At 39.5% G+C, this 24,643-nt stretch overlaps 1 protein-coding gene across 2 annotated transcripts; it reads left to right on the top strand.

Annotated features, from left to right (window-relative positions):
* Nucleotides 1–658: 658 nt before the first annotated feature.
* LOC110504045 (tsukushin) lies at nucleotides 659–24,111 on the top strand. Of its 2 annotated transcripts, none has more exons than XM_021582854.2 (2): nucleotides 659–926; nucleotides 21,891–24,111. In XM_021582854.2, exons 1-2 carry the CDS (start codon nucleotides 918–920, stop codon nucleotides 22,950–22,952), a joined length of 1,071 nt encoding a protein of 356 aa, XP_021438529.1. In that variant the 5' UTR covers nucleotides 659–917; the 3' UTR covers nucleotides 22,953–24,111. The 2 variants fall into 2 exon arrangements, with proteins under 2 accessions (XP_021438529.1, XP_021438530.1); XM_021582855.2 differs by lacking the exon at nucleotides 659–926 and adding an exon at nucleotides 18,540–18,716.
* Nucleotides 24,112–24,643: the final 532 nt, after the last annotated feature.

Raw genomic sequence — 24,643 nt, 5'->3', positions numbered from 1 at the left:
TGTTTTCTCTCTCCACTTCAGTGTTTTTCATACCTGCCTCTTCATCTGTGTGCGTGTGTGTGTTGGGGCCCACTCTCTGTCATCATACTGTGAAAACAATTGATGTAGCCCAGAACCCACAGATGAACAGCGTCAAGCCCAATATTGTGCAGCAATATTGGCCTTCTCTTCCTCTTAAATCTTTGTTAACACCCAGTGCCCCTGTTGCTGTTTATGTCTACATCAACCATTTGTTAGTTGCTATGAATGGCCTTCATCACCACATTGAGGCTGCAGTAAATATTGTGCAAGTTTAAATTATGTCTACTTTGATACGAATTAGCATTTTCGAATCTGAGAGTAAATTGAGCCAAATATATTGATATAAATCACCTTGTCCGAGAGAGATTGACATGGTTATCAAAGCCCACATGAAACACGGCCTTTATTTTAATGCCCAATGTGAAAAGTGAATGGTGGGTGAACGATTGGAACCATTTCCGTGTTTGACCGCTAGTTTCTATGGATATTATGACACTTCCACTGTGGGGCTCTATTGCATAACATTCTGTATATCTGTAACAATGGAATAATTTCATGTCGGTCCTCGCACCAGTCTCTCCACTAGAGCGCGCACCGTTCGGGTCCAACATCAAAAGTGATTAGAAAAAGACAGGGGTGCTGGCGGAAACCTATCCGGACTTCAGTGCTCAGCGAAGAAGTTGGGGGGAGTCTCGTCTCGACCTCCAATCAGAATAGCTAGTCGCAGCACTGACAGTTAATATAAAACCGCAAGACATCTCTTTAGCTTGCCTGAACCACACAATGATATGGGATTTATAAAAATGGGTGCGGAGGTTGAGTCTCATGCAGGATTCCTCGTCGCTGTGAAGTGAACTGGATTATCCAGGCGAGCCAACTATCTACATTTCTATTTGATGGTCAAGGTATGTCTGAAAATATGTGAGCAAGTTAGAATAACCCTTATTATCAACGGTATTTTAGAGTTTTCTTTGGATTTCAAGGTTTTCAAGCCTCGGGACCACGGAGGTCAGATCATATTTCTGATTTCTCAGAAAAACTGCGCTCCTCCTCATAGGCTATTAGGCTCATTGTACATATTATTTAATTACAATTATAATCATATAGCTACTTTATTTTAAACCCCTGAAAACCATTACTCATTCACAGGCCAAATGCGTAAACTTGGTTGGGTGCTTCAGAGAAAGTGACAAATCGAGTGATGATTGATTGACAGAGAAAGGTGGCGGAACTTGGTAGTAGTCTGGTAGATATGAGATTTGATTATTTTCTGAGGTACCACACGGATGAGCTTGACAGTCTCAGAAAAGTAGGCTGCAAGGTAAGGCTAGGTTTGCCACGGCTACAGGAAATGTGATTTCCAGCGGAAAACGAAGTTAATTTGCTAGCCTTGTAGTCGTATTACTCCTCCATTTCATATTGCGCTCAAGTACAAAATATTTTCTTGAAAGTGTCATGTAGGCAGCCTATGTGGATATGCATGCATAGGGCTTTGAGTCAGACTTTATATAAATAATGCAAGGAAGACATTGCCATGGCTTTACGATTATTATGGCAAATACGAGAAACGTCACTCAAATCTAATTCACCATGCTGTGGTCCCTCAATTCCAAATGAAAGTGAAAGATAGGTACCATCTGAACTATGAAATGAAGTTTCTGAAATGATGAAATTAGTGCCCGTCGTTTCCATTCATTTGGGATTGAGTCAGGAAGCTAGATATTCAAAACAGATGGTGTAGAACTCATTTTAAAACCACTTTTGAAGTCTTAACACGCGATGTAATCTCTAACCATACACTGACAGCACAGACAGATGGACAGCGTTATCAGTGCAATAGTTCAACCATATTAATCATGGCAAATGAGGATTTACTTGTTGTTGTCCTGATGAGCCTAGCCTATACTGTTTTATGTACTACTTCAAGTTCAGATTAAACGTGGCTCTTCTTAATGTCATGCATTAATTTGTTTTAAATGGATTAGCGTGCCCGCACCATCTATCTCCTAATTACATTGTTTGTAGGCTTTGACTTTGGGATTAAGCTGGTAAAATACACTCTTAGCCTTACTACGTAGGCCTATACTAATGAGGCTCAACCCATCCTCAGATACCGGGACATCAAATTAGACTGAACAATAGCTGAAAATGCATTAAAACATCCTTCCCAGTTCCCACATAGGTTAGCTTTTTACGTTACAGCCTTGTTCTAAAATGGATTCAATTATTTTTTTCCCTCATCAATCTACACACAATACCCCATAATGACAAAGCGAAACAGGTTTTTAGACATTTTTGCCATTGGATAAAAAATAAAAAGTAGAAATAGCTTTTGTACAGTACATAAGTATTCAGACCCTTTGCTATGAGACTTGAAATTTAGCTCAGGTACATCCTGTTTCCATTGGTCATGCTTGAGATGATTCTACAACTTGATTGGAGTCCACCTGTGGTAAATTCAATCGACTGGACATGGTTTGGAAAGGAACACACCTGTCTAAAAAAGGTCCCAAATTTGACAGTGCATGTCAGAGCAAAAACCAAGCCATGAGGTTGATGGAATTGTCTGTAGAACTCTGAGGATTGTTTTGAGGCACCGATCTGGGAAAGAGTACCAAAAAACGTCTGCTGCATTAAAGGCCCCCAAGAACACAGTGGCTTCCATCATTCTTAAATGTAAGAAGTTTGGAACCACCAAGACTCTTCCTAGAGCTGGCCGCACGGCCAAACTGAGTATCCGGGTCAGAAGGGCCTTGGTCAGGGAGGTGACAAGAACCCGATGGTCACTCTGACAGAGCTCCAGAGTTCCTCTGTGGGGATGGGAGAACCTTCCAGAAGGACAACCATCTCTGAAGCACTCCATCAATCAGGCCTTTATTGTACAGTGGCCAGACGGAAGTCACTCCTCAGTGAATGGCACATGACAGCCTGTTTGGAGTTTGTCAAAAGGCACCAAAATGACTCTCAGACCATGAGAAACAAGATTCTCTGGTCTGATGAAACCAAGATTGGCCTGAATGCCAAGCGTCACGTCTGGAGGAAACCAGGCACCGCTTATCACCTGGCCAATACCATCCCCTACGGTGAAGCATGGTGGTGGCAGCATCATGCTCTAGGGATGTTTTTGAGTGGCAGGGACTGGGAGACTGGTCAGGATCGAGGGAAAGATGAATGGAGGAAAGTTATAAGAGATTGTTGACGAAAACCTGCTCCAGAGCGCTAAGGACCTCAATCTGGGATAAAGGTTCACCTTCCAATTGGACAATGACACTGTTTAACACGCTGCCCAAACTGGACACATCACGTGCCAGCTTTGCAAAATAAATGTACACATACAGTTGAAGTCGGAAGTTTACATACACTTAGGTTGGAGTCATTAAAACTAATTTTTCAACCACTCCACAAATTTCTTGTTAACAAACTATAGTTTTGGTAAATCGGTTAGAACATCTACTTTGTGCTTGACACAAGTCATTTTTCCAACAATTGTTTTCAGACAGATTATTTCACTTATAATTAATTCACTGTATCACAATTCCAGTGGGTCAGAAGTTTACATACACCAAGTTGACTGTGCCTTTAAATAGCTTGGAAAATTCCAAAAATTATGTCATTCTTTAGAAGCTTCTGATAGGCTAATTGACATAATTTGAGTCAATTGGAGGTGTACCTGTGGATGTATTTCAAGGCCTACCTTCAAACTCAGTGGCTCTTTGCTTGACATCATAGGAAAATCAAAAGAAATCAGCCAAGACCTCAGAAAAAAAATTGTAGACCTCCAAAAGTCTTGGATATCCTTGGGAGCAATTTCCAAACGGCTGAAGGTACCACGTTCATCTGTACAAACAATAGTACGTAACATGGGACCACGCAGGAGACGCTTCCTGTCTCCTAGAAATTAACGTACTGTGATGTGAAAAGTGCAAAGCAATCACCGAACAACAGCAAAGGACTTTGTGAAGATGCTGGAGGAAACAAGTACAAAAGTATCTATATCCACTGTAAAACAAGTCCTATATCAACATAACCTGAAAGGCCGCTCAGCAACGAAGAAGCCACTGCTCCAAAACCGCCATTAAAAAAGCCAGACTATGGTTTGCAACTGCGCATGGGGACCAATTTTGTACTTTTTGGAGAAATGTCCTCTGGTCTGATGAAACAAAAATTGAACTGTTTGGCCATAATGACCATCGCTATGTTTGGAGGAAAAAGGGGTGGCTTGCAAGCCGAAGAACACCATCCCAACTGTGAAGCACGGGGGTGGCAGCATCACGTTGTAGGGGTGCTTTGCTGCAGGAGGGACTGGTGCACTTCACAAAATAGATGGCTTCATGAGGAGAGGAAATGATGTGGATATATTGAAGCAACATCTCAAGACATCAGTCAGGATGTTAAAGCTTCGTCGCAAATGGGTCTTCCAAATGGACAATGACCGCAAGCATACTTCCAAAGTTGTGGCAAAATGGCTAAAGGACAACAAAGTCAAGGTATTGAAGTGGCCATCACAAAGCCCTGACCTCAATCCTATAGAAAATGTGTGGGCAGAACTGAAAAAGCTTGTGCTTACACCAGCTCTGTCAGGAGGAATGGGACAAAATTCACCAAATGTATTGTTGGTAGCTTGTGGAAGGCCACCCAAAACGTTTGACCCAAGTTAAACAATTTAAAGCCAATTCTACCGAATACTAATTGAGTGTATGTAAACTTCTGACCCACTGGGAATGTGATTAAATAAATAAAAGCTGAAATAAATCACTCTCTACTATTGTTCTGACATTTCACATTCACATTTCACTTAAAATAAAGTGGTGATCCTAACTGACCTAAGACAGGGAATTTTTACTATGATTAAATCTCAGGAATTGTGAAAAACTGAGTTTAAATGTATTTGGCTAAGGTGTATGTAAACTTCCAACATCAACTGTACATGTTATTCAATCATTGCACCCACACTGCTTGTGCGCGCCAACGAGTGTCTGCTTTGCCAGGTGCTAAAATAGAAGTTACTTCTATTTTTGACGCAGAATGCGATGCAAGTCCTGCTTCTCCCATCTCCTCATTGGCTTTTAGAAGCATATACCCATGTGCCGTCTCCTCATTGGTTATACCCACGTGGGTGATTTGAAAGATGAACTGAGGTCGGTTGTGGTAATACACCTTATTATGAAAGTTAGTTGCCAATCGCCATATAAAGTCCAAAGAAGTAAAAGCCTGGAAGGAGGAGAGATGACTTGAAACGATTCGGTTGACCGCGTTATGTGTGGATTAATTGTCAAAGTAGAGGACCTTGTGCATTTCAGGTAAAATAGCAACTCAATGTTTATCCCAGGACAAATGAGCTAGTAACAGCAAGCTTGCTAGCTAAATAAGACCAATTGGCTAGCAACTGCAAGCTAGCTAGCTAAATTGCCATAAATGTTTAATGCTTTTGGACCTGTCCCCAAATTAATATAATTGGTTCAGCGTTTGTTTTGATATTCCAACCTGCGTTTGGTGTGAGGGGACAAAATCAATTTGCGCACAATGGCGCACACGGATGCACGCACTTGTCCAGTTTGGGCATGGGAAAGCACACAGCCAAGACAGCGTAGGAGTGGCTTCTGGACAAGTCTCTGAATGTCCTTGAGTACCCCAGCCAGAGCCCAGACTTGAACCCGATTAAACATCTCTGGAGAGACCTGAAAATAGCTGTGCAGCGACGGTCCCCATCGAAACTGACTGTAAGGACCAACTCCGGAGACGAGAAGCACGTACGGGGAGTTTACATTTAATTAGGAACAGACAAAGAGCAGGACAGAAACAGCGTCAGCACACGGATACACAATGACAAACATCAATCAATGCAGCAGTGGGGAACACAGCTGGCGAACTGATAAATATAGGGGAGGTAATAAACAGGTGATTGAGTCCAGGTGAGTCCATTATCGCTGATGCGTGTGACGGGGGAAAGGAAAGTGTGCATAATGATGGATGGCAGGAGTGCGCAATGCTGGGGAGCCTGGCACAGGGAAGAGCGGGAGCTGGCGTGACACTGACAGAGCTTGAGAGGATCTAGAGAGAAGAATCGGAGAAACTCCCCAAATACAGGTGTGACTAGCTTGCAGTGTCATACACAAGAAGACTCTGCCAAAGCTGCTTCAACAAAGTACTGAGTAAAGGGTCTGAATACTTATGTAAATGTGATATTTAAAAATAGAAAAAGGAAAAAAAAAACAGTTTTCCTTCATCATTATGGGGTATTGTGTGTGGATTGATGAGGAGAGAAAAAAATAGATTTAACCAACTATAGAATAAGGCTGTAATGTTACAACATGTGGACGAAGGTAAGGGGTCTGAATACTTTCCAAATGCACTGTATATGGTGTATTATGAGTATATAAGAGTGTTGAAAGATAAGATCCTAAAAGTGAGATGTGTTTGGCCTATAATTTCCCGTAATGAGAGTTGAGGCGCGTACGCCATAGTTGTCAAGTAATTATAGTGGTAAATGTTTGGCTGATTTGAAGTCTGGGCTAACAGTCATTTGCTGTTTGCTGTAATTTATTGGTGAAAGGATGAGAAAAACACCTGGTTTGGGAATGTTCACAGCCCCCAGTAAAAGAGCAGCAGATGTATTCATGGATAACATACATGGACAATGAAGAGAGAGGGAAAGACACTAGCTAGCATCAATGTCGTAGACTAGACTTCTAAACTAAATGAGCACTTAGTTTTAGCCACAGATTCCAACAGCATGGCTTTAGACTGCCCCCTCATCTGTTTGCTAATAAAGCCATTCACTCAGGGTGTAGTCGGTGTCTGGGGAAGATGGAGGATGATGGTTTCCTGTTAAAATAATTGTTTTTATTAAAAGGAAAACATGGGTAGTAAAAGTTCATCCAGTATTGAGAAAACACAACATCATGAAAGATATATACCTTATCTTGGATTTGTGTGATGTCAGTAGTGATGCACTGATATGCCAGTTGTTGCCGAGACCGATATCCAATATTTTCCTTGCCAAAAAAAACGATACCGATAACCGATATTTACAATTTTTGTGGCCTTTTAAGCGTTCTAGCACAGTTAAATAGTTAACACACACACATGGACACAGCGGTCTAAGGCACTGCATTTCAGTGCAAGAGGGGTCACTACAGTCCCTGGTTAAAATCCAGGCTGTATCACATCCGGCCGTGATTGGGAGTCCCATAGGGTGGCGCACAATTGGCCCAGCATTGTCGGGCCGTCATTGTAAATATGTATCTCTTCTTAGCTGACTTGTCTAGTTAAATAAATGTTACACACACACACACACACACACTGACCAAAAATGTATTTTGTTTCCATTTACATACGTCCCCATTACCAGTAAAATATAATCAAAACCTATTTCTTTCACTTACTTGCTGTGCTGTTTCGTTGTTCATTTGATCAGTTGTTTCATTCTCAACCGGGATTTCTATGGAACGCCGTTTGGGTCTTTGCGTGTCAAAAAAAACTATTTGACGTGTCAAATAAGCTTGTTGACCAATCAGGACCTGAATATGACTGCACGTCACATAATAATTTAACACGCTCATACATTTTTTACGTAGTTATTAAACATTGATTACACTATTACTCGTATTTCATATGTCACAACGATTCATCGATACGTATGCTATGATGCTGGTAAAGTTGTCTTGCGTACCTACAGTGCTGGTCATAAAAAAAAGCTAGCAAGCGCATGGATGCAAACAATGTTCTTCCCCAATAACATAGCATAACGACATCATCTGTTTCATTAGCATAGTTTTTAAAATTATTATAATTTTTTTTTTTTAAGGGGTGGATCAGCTTAATATTGCGGAAAGAATGTTGCTTCCAATGTAATTGTCTGCATCATTTCCAATCCCCCATATTTTTGGGGTAAATATATATATCCATACACGCATGCATGCATACATATATATAGACATACATACTTTTTTTTAAGATGATACCTTTATTATTATTCCCCGCAAACCCTACCGCTGATCCCCCAATTGGAGTAAACTAATAAACACTTCTGCTTTTACCTTCAATTTATACATCTTATATACATTTTACAGACAGTCTACTTTACAATAGTGCGCTCTTGTTTGTTCTTAGTCCTTCCTCTATTTCTGATGTCCATCCAGTTTGATTTCTATTTGTAACTATGCTATTTCACTAAAGTTCCGAACCTATACATTTTACAGATCCCGTATGCTTTACATTGTTTATCCTGTTATTAGTCCCACCCTTCAGCTCCATTCAACCCCTCCCATCTATATCTCAACATCAGCCATTTCAGATTTCTATTTGCCATATATTGTTCAACTGTGCTGTGATGCTTCACAAAATAATTGAACCTTCCTATTCTCATAGCTTCTACAGATTGTAAATTAAAAATATATTTTTTTGCTAAAATAATCATTATATTATTGATTGATTGACTATGGCTTTTCAAATCACCCAGTATTGCTATCTGTAGCGTTAGTTCTAGGCAAATGTTGCAATTCTTCAGCCATTCCTGGACCTGAGACCAAAAACGAACAACATATGGACAATACCAAAATAAATGATCTAATGACTCTGCCTCCTCACAGCAGAATCTGCAGAGCTGGGAAGATTGTATCCCCCATATATATAACATTCTATTAGTTGCAAGAATTTTGTATAGTAATTAAGTTTTGAATCCGGCGTTGTTTTGCGTATCAATTCATAAACCATGTGCCATGGAATAGGTTCATCAAAAGTCTCTTCCCAACTATTTTGCAATTTATATGGCACAGCTGTCAGTTTTTGGTCCTTAAATGAAATTGGTATGTTTTTATTTATCACACTTTTCTTTAACCATTTATGTTCTTTAATACAGGGCCGACATACAAGTTCCTTACTTTTTTCCCCTTCTACTTGCCTCTTCCATTTTTGTGGTAATGCTGCAATTAATTGGTTGTAATTTTGGGTAGAGCAGACATTTCCATATGTCTGTGTTAGCTGCATGTGTGACATAACTCCACCAGTCCTATTTACGATATCATTCGCTAAAATTATACCTTTTTAAAAAATTTCTTCGATAAATACAGTTTTTTTTTTTTATCAATTAGTATATTTGAATTGAACCACAATATTTGTTGTACTATTTGTTCCGTCCTTTCAGGTGGATTAAACTGAAATTGCAACCAACTTTCTAAGGCTTGTTTAAAAAATAAAGATATTTTGGAGATTATTTCCTTTTCAAACAACCAAAAGTGAGCAGGTGTAATCTGAATAAAGGGGAAAAGGCCCTTCCTAAATTTAGGATGAGACATTCGTACCAATTGACCAAAGAACCAGTTTGGATTTAAGAATAACTTTTGTATGACTGATGCCTTTAGTGAGAGGTCTAATGCTTTAATATTTAATAATTTCTGCCCACCGAATTCATATTCGTTATATAAATAGGCCCTTTTAATTTTATCTGGCTTGCCGTTCCAAATAAAATTGAATATTTTTTTGTTCATATAATTTAAAAAGCAGGCGAAACCATAAGCAAATCAAATAGGTAAACTGTGATATAACTAAAGAGTTAATCAGGGTGATTTTTCCACAAATAGACAGGTATTTCCTTTCCATGGTAGCAAGATCTTATCTATTTTTGCTAACTTTCTAAAAAAAAAATAGTGGAGTGAGATAATTTCTTTCTTTTGGGATTTATTTATGTATATATTTTACTTTCATTTAACTAGGTAAGTCAGTTAAGAACAAATTCTTATTTTCAATGACGGCCTAGGAACAGTGGGTTAACTGCCTGTTCAGGGGATTTGTATCTTGTCAGCTCGGGGATTTAAACTTGCAACCTTCCGGTTACTAGTCCAATGCTCTAACCACTAGTCTACCCTGCCGCCCCATATACCGAGTATGTTCACATCTCTGTCAGACCATTTAATTGGTAAACTACATGGTAATGTAAAATGTGCATTTTTTTAGTGATCCAATATGTAATATGGTACATTTATCATCATTTGTTTTTAATCCAGAGAGGATAGCAAAAGTATCTAGATCCTCTAAGAGGTCGTGGAGAGACTCTAATTGTCGTTTTAAAAGAAAATATGAATCATTAGTGTACAATGACACCTTAGTTTTTAAGCCACAGATTTCTAATCCCTTAATATTATTGTTTGATCTAATCTTAGCAGCTAACATTTCGATGGCAATAATAAATAGATATGCCGATAGTGGACAACCTTGTTTTACTCCTCTAGATAGTTAAAAACTTTCTGAGATGTAGCCATTATTTACTATTTTACACCTAGGGTTACTATACATAACCTTAACCCATTTTATAAGAGATTCCCCAAAATTGAAATGTTTTAGGCATTTATATATAAACTCCAGTCATACTTTATCAAAAGCCTTTTCAAAATCAGCTATGAAAACCAGGCCTGGTGTCCCCGATATTTCATAGTGTTCTATTGTTTCCAGTACTGGTCTTATATTATCTCCAATGTATTGCCCATGTAAAAAACCTGTCTGATTAGGATAAATAATATCTGACAATACCTTTTTAATTCTATGTGCCAAGCATTTTACTAGGATTTTTGCATCACAACACTGACGTGTAAGAGGTCTCCAATTTTTTTAATGGACTGGATCTTTATATATACCACTAGGGTCCTGTTTTAGTAATAATGATATCAGACCTTCTTGTTGTGTATCTGATAATCTACCATTTATATAGGAGTGGTTAAAACAAGCCAATAATGGTCCTTTGACCATATACCAACAAAAAGTTTTGGATACTTCCACTGGTATGCCATCCAGCCCTGGAGTTTTCCCTTCCTTAAAGGCCCCAATTGCCTCAAGCAGTTCCTCCTCTGTAATTTGGCCTTCACATGAGTCTTTCTGTACAGATATTAATTTTACATAATTATTAGGAAAAAAATCCATATAATTAGTTTCAGTTAGTGGAGATGGAGGAGCCTGAAATGAAAACATATTCTTAAAGTACTTTACTTCCTCTTTCAAAATATAATTTGGTGAATCATGCGTGACTCCATAATTTGTAACAAGTTTTAATAAAAAAAATGTTAGTAGCATTTCTATATTGAAGATTGAAAAATAATTTGGTGCATTTTTCCCCATATTCCATCCAGTTCGCTTTATTATTATAATATATTACACTGGATCTTTCTTGAATAAGTTATTCGATTTCTTTTTGTTTTTCCTCTAACTTATTCTGTGCCTCTATGGTTCAGTTTCTAGTGCTATCTAACTGTACTGTTAGTCCTTCAATTTCCTTTGTTAATATGGACTCTTTTGATCTAAATTGCTTTTGTTTTATAGATGAGTACTGAATTGCATGGCCTCTAAAGGCACATTTAAAAGTGTCCCATACAGTAAGGGGATCTGCTGTACCTATGTTATGTCTGAAAAAGTCAGTTAAACATTTTTCTGTCCTAGTTCTAAACAATTTATCATCTAGTAGGCTTTGATTAAATTTCCAATATCTTCGCCCACGTGGAAATTCTGTAAGAGTAATATATATGCCAATTATGTGATGATCCGACCGCATTTTGTCCCCTATCAACACTTTTTAAACTTTTGGTGCCAGAGAGAATGGTATAAGAAAGTAGTCAAGGAGACTAGCTTGATTAAGCATATATCTCACTAGGTCAGGCTATTTAAGTCTCCATATATCCACTAATTACAATATATCCATGACATGCATGATTTCCTTAAGTGCCTGAGGTTGATAGTTTGTGGTGTGATTTCCTTTCCGGTCCATAGAGGTATTTAAGACCGTATTAAAATCTCCCACCATAATAATAGAGTCTAGTGTTGCTTGTAGAGTTCTTATACAGTGCCTTGCGAAAGTATTCGGCCCCCTTGAACTTTGCAACCTTTTGCCACATTTCAGGCTTCAAACATAAAGATATAAAACTGTATTTTTTTGTGAAGAATCAACAAGTGGGACACAATCATGAAGTGGAACGACATTTATTGGATATTTCAAACTTTAACAAATCAAAAACTGAAAAATTGGGTAGCGCCACCTTTTGCTGCGATTACAGCTGTAAGTCGCTTGGGGTATGTCTCTATCAGTTTTGCACATCGAGAGACTGACATTTTTTCCCATTCCTCCTTGCAAAATAGCTCGAGCTCAGTGAGGTTGGATGGAGAGCATTTGTGAACAGCAGTATTCAGTTCTTTCCACAGATTCTCGATTGGATTCAGGTCTGGACTTTGACTTGGCCATTCTAACACCTGGATATGTTTATTTTTGAACCATTCCATTGTAGATTTTGCTTTATGTTTTGGATCATTGTCTTGTTGGAAGACAAATCTCCGTCCCAGTCTCAGGTCTTTTGCAGACTCCATCAGGTTTTCTTCCAGAATGGTCCTGTATTTGGCTCCATCCATCTTCCCATCAATTTGAACCATCTTCCCTGTCCCTGCTGAAGAAAAGCAGGCCCAAACCATGATGCTGCCACCACCATGTTTGACAGTGGGGATGGTGTGTTCAGTGTGATGAGCTGTGTTGCTTTTACGCCAAACATAACGTTTTGCATTGTTGCCAAAAAGTTCAATTTTGGTTTCATCTGACCAGAGCACCTTCTTCCACATGTTTGGTGTGTCTCCCAGGTGGCTTGTGGCAAACTTTAAACGACACTTTTTATGGATATCTTTAAGAAATGGCTTTCTTCTTGCCACTCTTCCATAAAGGCCAGATTTGTGCAATATACGACTGATTGTTGTCCTATGGACAGAGTCTCCCACCTCAGCTGTAGATCTCTGCAGTTCATCCAGTGATCATGGGCCTCTTGGCTGCATTTCTGATCAGTCTTCTCCTTGTATGAGCTGAAAGTTTAGAGGGACGGCCAGGTCTTGGTAGATTTGCAGTGGTCTGATACTCCTTCCATTTCAATATTATCACTTGCACAGTGCTCCTTGGGATGTTTAAAGCTTGGGAAATCTTTTTGTATCCAAATCCGGCTTTAAACTTCTTCACAACAGTATCTCGGACCTGCCTGGTGTGTTCCTTGTTCTTCATGATGCTCTCTGTGCTTTTAACGGACCTCTGAGACTATCACAGTGCAGGTGCATTTATACGGAGACTTGATTACACACAGGTGGATTGTATATATCATCATTAATCATTTAGGTCAACATTGGATCATTCAGAGATCCTCACTGAACTTCTGGAGAGAGTTTGCTGCACTGAAAGTAAAGGGGCTGAATAATTTTGCACGCCCAATTTTTCAGTTTTTGATTTGTTAAAAAAGTCGTTCCACTTCATGATTGTGTCCCACTTGTTGTTGATTCTTCACAAAAAAAATACAGTTTTATATCTTTGTTTGAAGCCTGAAATGTGGCAAAAGGTCGCAAAGTTCAAGGGGGCCAAATACTTTCGCAAGGCACTGTATATACTGTATTTTCAAAGAAGCTTGGATCATCATTATTCGGACCGTATAGGTTAATAAGCCATCTCTGTTTATTGTCCAATAACATATTTTAAATTATCCATCTGCCTTGAGGATCTGTTTGGACAATTTGCACATTTGGATCAAAATTATTGTTAATTAAAACCATCACCCCTTTGGAATTTCTTTGCCCATGGGAGAAGTATATTTTGCCCTCCCAGCTCTTTTTCCACAAAACTTCATCTAAAACTGTAGAAGGGGTTTCCTGTAAACAATAGATATTATATTCCTTCTCTTTTAGCCATGTACATACTCATTGTCTTTTCTTATTATCTGCTAGGCCATTACAATTGTAACTGGCTATACTTATTTCACCACCTATCATAATGAGACACAACTTTCAATTATTTTTATTCAAATATATGTTTGTAAACGCTTGCAGCATGCACATAAAACAATTAGGGACTTCTCCTTAGTATCTGGGTCATTCAGGTGGGTGTCTAGGGTCTAGGGTATTACTATTAAATAGGATCTTACCATTAAAATTGGATCATAAATAAATCATTTGATATCATTTATTTTAAAAATGTAGTTCCCCATGATAGGACAATAACAAATCAAATGTATCATCTATTTTAAAACTGTTCCACCATGATAGGACAATAAATAAATAAGACGGATAATTCATTCTAAAAGTATATCCATCAACATTGATAGCTGTATCATACCCCGGCCCACAGCAATACATTGGCTCTGGGATATGCAACCATTTCTTACTCACTCACTCAACTTTACCAACATAACAAATAAAAATAAACACACACCACACCATCCACACATACTGTGCCTTCTGTTTACTTTGTTTTTATCTTCACTATGTTGAATTAGTGCTTGTGTGTTCAATTAGTTAAATGTGAAGATATATAGAAAAGCTTTATTCTTTTATTGTATTATTACAATCCATAACCGGGCTAGAATTGTGTTTATTTTCTATGAGAACTTTGTAATTTTTTAAATAACCAAGGAGTAATCTTTGAGTCTCTGAACAACTGGTTATCAATATATAGTTATCAACGACGAGAGCTACTCGTTTCCCTTTTAATCTATTTTCTGAAAATTGGATACAGAACTTTGCGCCGTTCTGCAATTTCCTTCGGAAACTGATCGTTCATGCCAATTTTGGTCCCAGCAAGTCTTTTACCCAGGCCTTTAACCATTCTTTTATCTTTAAATGAAGTAAATTTGGCAACAATTGGGCGCTCATACCTTTGGCCTCTCTGTCCGAAGCGGTGTACACGTTCAAGTTGGATTTTGTCGATAACTTCGCGTGGGATCTAAAGCCTATAAGGAGGAACTCTCTAACTACAGATTCAGGGACTTCCCCTTCTTTCTCCTGGATACCTGTAAGTACCAGATTCTCTCTCATTGATCTAGTTTGTATGTCCAGTAAGGCTTCCCTCAGAACGGTGTTCTCCTTTTTCATTTCATTAATTTCGGGTTTCAATCTTATTGACTGTCCCTTGTAGCTTGTGTGTTTCCTTCTCCAATGTTGCAGCTTTTTCATCACTCATCTCGAGGCTAGCTTCACAACACATAACCCGGTCCGGTGGAGCCTCACTAGCCAGATGAAGCAAGCTGGCTGCTTATAACATTAGCTTTGGGCAATAGGGTTATGTAGCTGGCTAGTGTCATGGAAGTAAACAGTCAATCATATTTCTCAAATACCGGAGCCTGTGAGTTCAATTAGAATTGTATTACAATATAACAACAGCCGAGCTGGTTCGTGAAGCAACTCCCTTTCCAGTCTTGACACATACTACTTATACATTTTTCCTCCTTACGTCTTCCCCTCTGGCATTTAGCCACCGTTATCTTATTGCTTTGCACTCATTTTTATTTGGTTTCACATTAGGGCATGGAAACTGTAGAGCAGGGGTTCTTAAACTTTTTCAGCCCTGGACCCAAATTAGAAATTCTGTGTTTTCCTGGGACCCAAGCTTAGGAACATGTGCAACTATACTTAAATATTGGTACATTTCATTGCCCTTATGCCTAAAACAAATGCAATATAGACAAAAACAAATAACAATGAAATGAAATGGCCATATAAATAGCTAGTCATGTTTATTTCCCCCATTTAAAAACTCTTACATATTTGTCTAGGTTGGAACTGTTGCAGTTAAAATTCAATGCATTTTCATTCTGAACTGGAACAAACTGATTGATCACATCACACAGATGCATAACAGAACAGGGTCATTGTCCATTTGGAAGACCCATTCGCGACCAGGCTTTAACTCCCTGACTGATGTCTTGAGATGTTGCTTCAATATGTACACATCATTTTCCTATCTCATGTTGCCATCTATTTTGTGAAGTGCAACAGTCCCTCCTGCAGCAAAGCACCTCAACAACATGATGCTGCCACCCCCGTGCTTCACGGTTGGGAATGTGTTCTTCGGCTTGCAAGCCTCCTTTTTCCTCCAAACATAACGATGGTCATTATGGCCAAACAGTTCTATTTTTGTTTCATCAAACCAGAGGACATTTCCCCAAAAGTGTGATCTTTGTCCCCATGTGCAGTTGCAAACCGTAGTCTGGCTTTTTTTATGGCGGGTTTGGAGCAGTGGCTTCTTCCTTGCTGAGCGACCTTTCAGGTTATGTCGATATAGAAGTCGTTTTACTGTGGATATAGATACTTTTGTACCTGTTTCCTCCAGCATCTTCACAAGGTCCTTTGCTGTTGTTCTGGGATTGATTTGCACTTTTCGCACCAAAGTAGGTTCATCTCTAGGAGACAGAACACGTCTCCTTCCTGAGCGGTATGACGGCTGCGAGGTCCCATGGTGTTTATAGTTGCGTACTATTGTTTGTACAGATTAACGTGGTATCTTCAGGCATTTGGAAATTGCTCCCAAGAACAAACCAGGCTTGTGGAGGTCTACAATTCTTTTTCTGAGGTCTTGGCAGATTTCTTTTGATTTTCCTATGATGTCAAGCAAAGAGGCACTGAGTTTGAAGGTGGGCCTTGAAATACATCCACAGGTACACCTCCAGTTGACTCAAATGATGTCAATTAGCCTATCAGAAGCTTCTAAAGCCATGACATCATTTTCTGAAATTTTCCAAGCTATTTAAAGGCACAGTCAACTTAGTGTATGTTAACTTCTGACCCACTGGACTTGTGATACAGTGACTTATAAGTGAAATAATCTGTCTGTAAACAATTGTTGGAAAAAGTACTTGTGTCAAGCACAAAGTAGATATCTGAACCGACTTGCCAAAACTATAGTTTGTTAACAAGAAATTTGTGGAGTGGTTGAAAAACAAGTTTTAAAACTTCCGACTTCAACTGTATACTACTATGAGATAGTTCTCCCTTATTTCTGCTTTTTATAAAATGACAACAATGCCTTGCAAGCTGGCTTACTTTTCCACTGTAGAAGCACTGTTTCCTGAAGCATTCTGTCCTGTTCTGAAAGAAATCCCTGGGTATACCGTCATGCTTTGAATGTTTGTTTTTAGCTAATATGGTCCGATTCCGATATGTTCACCGATATATTGTGTATCCCTAGAAGTCAGTGAAGTATTATGCTTATGTTTTTCCATCTCTTGATCTTGTTTAATAGGGAAATATTTACTGACCATCCATTTGATAGGGCAGATCTCTTTTGACTTATTTTGTCTATCTTGTATGGTAGGGGGTACTTCGGCTTTGAGTCAACAATGAAAACACATGTTCTCTCACCAACATACACACAGTCGCTCAACTGGATACAGGGAAACTGTGACTTATTTATGTGCAAATTTGATAGATCTTTGCAGAATTATATTTTTTAACCAACATTTTGCGACATTACTCAAATTCGGTATACATTTGCCTGATTAAACATCAGAACCAGTATTACTGGCCGTTTTTTTAACCTTCAGATTAATAGAATAAACAGTTTCAACCACCACACAAAATGATATACTCCAGTTGAGTATATCAGAGTTTCTGGGAAGCTTAACACATAATCAGCCTTTATGTTGAATCTCAAGTATTCCAGATGTCCTTTTTGATTATCCAACATCCCCTGTTACATAAGAACATTCTGTAGCCTTTGCAGGTCACTCTGTAGCCTTTGCAGGTCACTCTGTAGCCTTTGCAGGTCACTCTGTAGCCTTTGCAGGTCACTCTGTAGCCTTTGCAGGTCACTCTGTAGCCTTTGGAACTTTTCAAACCTTTTACTTCCGTGGACTAAATCAGGGCCACAGTGTTTCTTGGTAGTCTTAAACAAATCTACTTTGAAACGGAAGTATACAACTCACACACATGGTCAAGTTGTTAAAAAAAGAAGACACCTGTACCATGCCAGATAAAGTATGTATTTCATTTGGAGTTTGTATCCCAATATTACACTTTATATACATCACTGAAGACTGAAATATATCATAACACATTGACATAGAAACACCAGATTTTCTGCTGTTTAAAAAAATGTTTATTCATTATGAAAGATATTAATAACATTCCACCCATGAGGCCATTGGAGGTCAATTTGGTCATTTGACTACTGGAAAGCTTGATGTGATAACCTTCCACAGACTATACCTAACTTTGGCCCACTGCACAAATTAATGATCAATCCTTCAATGGCTTTTCTGCTGGGTCATGCTTGGGTATACACCTCCTGAACGCTTATCCAGTTGTTATACAACTACAACTGTTAAAGCAGCAATCAGCAATTGAAACAACACTAAAGCCCTCCCCACCACTGTTTTGGTAAAAAGCTGTTGGGATGGGGCTTGAGAATGGTTACTACTCTCAAAAGACAGAGCTTTAGATGCAAGGACAGACCATCCATGATATCAAAATGATAGTTTTAACCATGTTTTTAGGCAATACAGTGTTTGTTTTTCATTTTACTTGGTTTACAAACATTGGCGTAAAGCAAGATTATATTTTGTGTTCTGATGGGGTATGACAGTTTAACTAAACATTTATAAGTTATATTCTTTAAATACTCAATGGGTACATATCATTAATTTATAAGTACAAATTAAATGAATGTCGCAACTGCTGATTGCCCATTTAACCTTTGTCCAATTTCCATGTGTTGCGTGTGGGTACTCTGTGCTCTGCTCATTATGGCAGTGTTGCTGCCAAGTGCACAAAGAGGTTTAGAAGCAGATCATTTTCCCTGCACAAAGGACGCGAGTTAGGTGGGTTCAGGAACAAAAGTCCTGTGAACCACTAGCCTTCTCAGTTAGCTATCTAGAGCTGTGCAGTGAACAAGAAACTATCAACAACAACAGAAAATAGTGGTATGAAATGCATTTTCATTTTTAGTTATTGCTTGGTTATTAAACTTATTTAAATGTTTTCAAGGTTTCTGGAGGAATCATTTAACTGTTTTGCCGATGGCATTCCATTGTTATTCGTGATACAGTAGTCATCAATACGTGCCTTTTGCCACACAATACTTAATATGTGAATGTGAACTTTCTGATGAGTAGCTAGCTACTGGTGTCTCCGACATCTTTATACATAACTGTCGGCTTGGGGGAGACCGAGGAGGACTTTCCTAAAGACACATTAGACAGATTAGACACAGATAGTATAAGGACCTTCAGTGATGAGGTCTCTGCTTGCATCATCAGAACCATGAATAGTTTGTTGTAAACTAAGAAAACATTTGATACATTTTGATAAAGAAAATTAGGTCAAATCCATTGGGAGCCCAAAGAAAAGAGAACTTAGGGCTGTTGGTGTGGGTTGCAAGGAAAGCTTGACGAGTAGCAAAGATGGCTACGGTGGCATTTTGAAAGGAAAAACTCTTTATTTGAATTCTAAAACTACATTTACTGTCTGCTCCGAGTGTAATCTTCAATGTTATGTTGTTCAGATAAGTGGCTTGAGGGAAGGAATACGGTTTAAAAACATGAACTACTAACATGCGTCTGCTAAAAAAAAAGATATAAAAATCAAAAATGTAAATTATGGCCGTTAACACATTTGTCATATTTATTTTGTTTTTAATGTCTATGTGGAGATTATGTTTATGCATTATGTGTTTAACGCTAGCTGTATGTATTTATATCTCCGTAATGGAGTGCATATCAATGTGACTCACAGCTTCTTTACTGCCTGTAGTGTCTCTGCCTGTAGTGTTGCTCTGTTCACCAGATGATGCAGAGTGTTGTTAAATAGCCCATATACTGTGTTTATATTGGGTCACTGAAAATGATATCCAATTAGCTGTACTTTTTTTATATTTGAAAAAAGGGAAGCAATTAAATTATTAGTATTCCATGTATCTCTCCGTTTACCTTTTCTTAGATATACTACATGACCAAAACTATGTGGATACCTGCTCATCGAACATCTCATTCCAAAATCATGGGCATTAATATTAGAGGTCGACCGATTATGATTTTTCAATACCGATTTATTGGAGGACAAAAAAAAACAGATACCGATTAATCAGCCGATTTTTAAAATGTATTTGTAATAATGACAATTACAACAATACTGAATTAACACTTATTTTAACTTGATTTTATTGATGTATTATATTAATGTAGCCTCAAATAAATAATTAAACATGTTCAATTTGGTTTAAATAATGCAAAAACAAAGTGTTGGAGAAGAAAGTAAAAGTGCAATATGTGCCATGTAAGAAAGCTAACTTTTAAGTTCCTTGCTCAGAACATGAGAACATATGAAAGCTGGCAGTTCCTTTTAACATGAGTCTTCAATATTCCCAGGTAAGAAGTTTTAGGTTGTAGTTAATATAGTATTTATAGGACTATTTCTCTCTATACCATTTGTATTTCATATACCTTTGACTATTGGATGTTATTATAGGCACCTCAGTATTGCCAGTGTAACAGTATAGCTTCCGTTCCTCTCCTCGCTCCTCCCTGGACTCGTACCAGGAACACAACGACAACAGCCACCCTCGAAGCAGCGTTACCCATGCAGAGCAAGGGGAACAACTACTCCAAGTCTCAGAGCGAGTAATGTTTGAAACGCTATTAGCGCGCACACCGCTAACTAGCTAGCCATTTCACATCGTTACACCAGCCTAATCTCGGGAGTTGATAGAGCAGTTTATGACTTCAAGCCTATCAAATCATAGACTTAATTATAACATAATAACACACAGAAATGCGAGCCTTAGGTCATTAATATGGTAGAATCCGGAAACTATCATCTCGAAAACAAGACGTTTATTCTTTCAGTGAAATACGGAACTGTTTGGTATTTTTTCTAACGGGTGGCATCCATCAGTCTAAATATTCCTGTTACATTGCACAACCTTCAATTTTATGTCATAATTATGTAAAATTCTGGTAAATTAGTTCGCAATGAGCCAGACGGCCCAAACTGTTGCATATACCCTTACTCTGCCTACATTGAACGCAAGAGAAGTGACACAATTTTCATCTGGTTAATATTGCCTGCCAACCTGGATTTCTTTTAGCTAAATATGCACGTTTAAAAATATATACTTCTGTGTATTGATTTTAAGAAAGGCATTGGTGTTTATGGTTAGGTACACGTTGGAGCAACGACTGTTCTTTTTCGCGAATGCGCACTGCATCGATTGAATGCAACGCAGGACACGCTAGATAAACTAGTAATATCATCAACTATGTGTAGTTACAACTAGTGATTTATGATTGACTAAGTTTAATGCTAGTTGGCAACTAACCTTGGCTTCTTACTGCATTCGCGTAACAGGCGGGCTCCTCGTGAGGCAGGTGGTTAGAGCGTTGGACTAGTTATCCGTAAGGTTGCAAGATTGAATCCCTGAGCTGACAAGGTAAAATCTGTCATTCTGCCCCTGAACAAGGACTGCCAGATGGTGAAGCGGGATTCATTACTCCAGAAAACACGTTTCCACTGCTCCAGAGTCCAAAGGCGGAGTGCTTTACACCATTCCAGCCGATGCTTGGCATCGTGCATGGTGATCTTAGGCTTGTGTGCGGCTGCTCGGCCATGGAAACCCTTTTCATGAAGCTCCCGATGAACAGTTGTTGTGCTGACGTTGCTTCCCTAGGCAGTTTGGAACTCGGTATTGAGTGTTGCAACTGAGGACAGGCGATTTTTACAAGCTTCAGCACTCAGCGGTCCCATTCTGTCGCCTACCACTTCGTGGCTGAGCCGTTGTTGCTCCTAGACGTTTCCACTTCACAAAAACAGAACTTACAGTTGACCGGGGGAAGCTCTAGCAGGACAAACTAACTTGCTGGAAGGGTGGCATCCTATGACGGTGCCACGGTGAAAGTCACTGAGCTCTTCAGTAAGGCCATTCTACTGCAAATGTTTGTCAATGGAGATTGTATGGCTGTGTGCTCTATTTTAATACACCTGTCAGCAACAGGTGTAGCTGAAATAGCCGAATCCACTCATTTGAAGAGGTGTCCACATACACTAAAAGCATCTGAATACATTTGACGTAACATCTTTGTTTTGTTTTTGTGTCCCCTCAGAGCATGATGGCGTTTCTCCTGTGTGTTAGCCTGTGGATGCTCCTGGCGGTCCATGGCCAAGCTGGAGCAGTGAAGAACTGCCACCCGGGTTGCCACTGTGAGGTGGAGAGCTTCGGCTTGTTCGACAGCTTCAGCCTGACCAGGGTGGACTGCAGGGGAGTGGGCCCTAGCACCAACCCCATCTCCATCCCCCTGGACACTGCCCACCTGGACCTCTCCTCCAACTCTATGTCCCTGCTGACTGACACCATGCTCTCTGGGCCTGGCTATACCACCTTGGTCAGCCTGGACCTCAGCAACAACCTCATCTCCATGGTCAGCCCTAAGGCCCTGTCCAGGCTGCGCTACCTGGAGTCTCTGGACCTCAGCCACAACTCTTTGGAGGGCCTGGACGAGGGCTGCTTCTCTGGCCTCTCCCTAACCGAGGTGGACCTCAGCCACAACCACTTCCGAGAGTTTGATCTGGACATGTTCATCACTAAAGATCACGGAGAGCCAATCAGCGTGGATCTGTCCCACAACCGGCTGACAGTGGTCTCCTTGAGTTCTTCTAGGAGCCCCTTGCTACATGTCCAGAGCCTGACTCTAGCAGCCAACCAGCTGAGGGCCGTGCCCAAGCTAAAAGGCATCCTGCTGAGGGACCTAAACCTGGATGGGAACAGTATCTCCCGCATTGAGGAGGGTGCTTTTGAGGACCTCAAGGACCTTGTTTACCTGTCCCTCAGTGGGCTTCCTGAGCTCTTTAACATCCAGCCCAACTGTTTCAGAGGCCTACAGAACCTTCAGGTCTTGGACCTCTCCAACAACGCCAAGCTAAAAACACTGAGCCCAGCTGTGTTCAGTGGACTTGTGTCTCTACAGGAGCTCAATCTGTCAAACTCTGGAGTAACGTCATTGCCAAATAACATGCTAAGTCACTTGCCAATCATCAAGAGTATCACCCTGGGCCAGAATATCCATTGTTGGAGGGCTCAAAAGCAGGGCCAGTTTCACAGGCAGCTCGGACAGGAACAGAAACATGACGAGGTGCTAACCTGTGACGTTGAAGGGGTTATCTCATGATTGTGTTCGGATCGTTGCCGTCAATATGGACATCTAGCTAACACATTAGTGCTAAAACTGTGCCTTATATCACTATATGCAAAGAACACTTTTTGTTATTGCCGCCAATCATGATAATTACTATTTGAACAGTTTGTTTAAATTTCAATTCAAAAATGTGTTTTGCTTTTATTCCAAAGGCCTGAGGTATTTATAGTAATCCACTGTACTATCACGTCATGCTTGCTATGCATAAAGCATGTCTTTCAACTACAGTAACAAGCTACCAATAGCATTGATGGATATTATATTAAAACCATTTAGTTTTTTAGGATCTGGAAATAGAAACAGACCTCAGCCACTAGGAAAAATATTGTTATATTCCATAACAATCATCAGATCATTGAAGTATGCACATTACTATGCAAGGACCACTCTTATTTCAGAAAGAAAGGTAAACGTCTTATGTAGGGTATATAGTTAAGTATGTCTCTCATAGGAAGCTGGTGGGAGGCGCTATAGGAGGACGGGCTCATTGTAATGGCTGGAATGGAATAAATGAAACGGTATCAAATACATTTTTCAATCAAATGTATTTATAAAGCCCTTTTAAGATCAGCAGATGTCACAAAGTGCTATGCAGAAACCCAGCCTAAAACCCCAAACAGCAAGCAATGTAGATGTAGATTCACAGTGGCTAGGAAAAACTCCCTAGAAAGACAGGAACCTAGGAAGAAACCTAGAGAGGAACCAGGCTCTGAGGGGTGGCCAGTCCTCTTCTGGCTGTGCCGGGTGAAGATTGGAAACCACATTGGCCTCTGTTCCATTTATTCCATTCCAGCTGTTACAATGCGCACATCCTCCTATAGCTCCTTCCACCAGCCTCATCTGATGTCTAGTTTTATTAAGTGGACACATTCTCCTGCTATCTTGCTCCGTAATGTTTACATGGTCTAAGACCTAGAAGCCAACATTGCCTGTTCTGTTTCAACTGCTCTTTGAGGTTGAAACTGAGGATGAAATGTGGTCTGAACAAATCATTGCATAAACACATTTATGAATGTCACCCAGGGGTTTTTCGCTGCTCCGTTATTGAATCAGTTTCTCATGACCGTGACCAAAACATAAAACAGTCCTTGTACTTGTATTAAACACAGACATGTTTTGTCCTGTATTTTAACATCTCTTCTGACAGAGAAGTGTGTTTTAACTGAAACACTATGCCACATGTCATTTGATACATTGTATTATTCACCCTACTTTGAAATATTGTAAATGTCGCAGCTATTCTTCATCATCGACTTTGGATCGACATTGGCCAAAATCCTTCAGATATTCTCTGCAACAACAACTGCATGTTTGAACACCTGCCTTGGTTGCTATCCCTGTGGTATAATATGGACCAACAGAGACAATCAGCCTCATAACTGCACATGAGCTGGTTTGGATGTTAAACATCTGCATAAAGATTGTATATTTCTTATCGATAGTGTACAAAACTCCGGGATACTGGCCTCCTAGGCAGAGTTGCAAATAAAAAGCTGTATCTAAGACTGACCAGTAAAAAAAATAAGATTAAGATTGACAAAAGAACACAGACACTGGACAGAGGAACTCTGCCTAGAAGGCCAGCATCCCGGAGTCGCCTCTTCATTGTTGACGTTGAGACTGGTGTGTTGCGGGTAGTATTTAATGAAGCTGCCAGTTGAGGA

This window comes from Oncorhynchus mykiss, chromosome 24 (genome assembly GCF_013265735.2).
Source record: "Oncorhynchus mykiss isolate Arlee chromosome 24, USDA_OmykA_1.1, whole genome shotgun sequence".
In the NCBI taxonomy this organism is placed as follows: domain Eukaryota; kingdom Metazoa; phylum Chordata; class Actinopteri; order Salmoniformes; family Salmonidae; genus Oncorhynchus; species Oncorhynchus mykiss.
The sequence above is the reverse complement of the archived record's forward strand: the minus strand, read 5'-3'. Positions and strand labels throughout refer to the sequence as shown.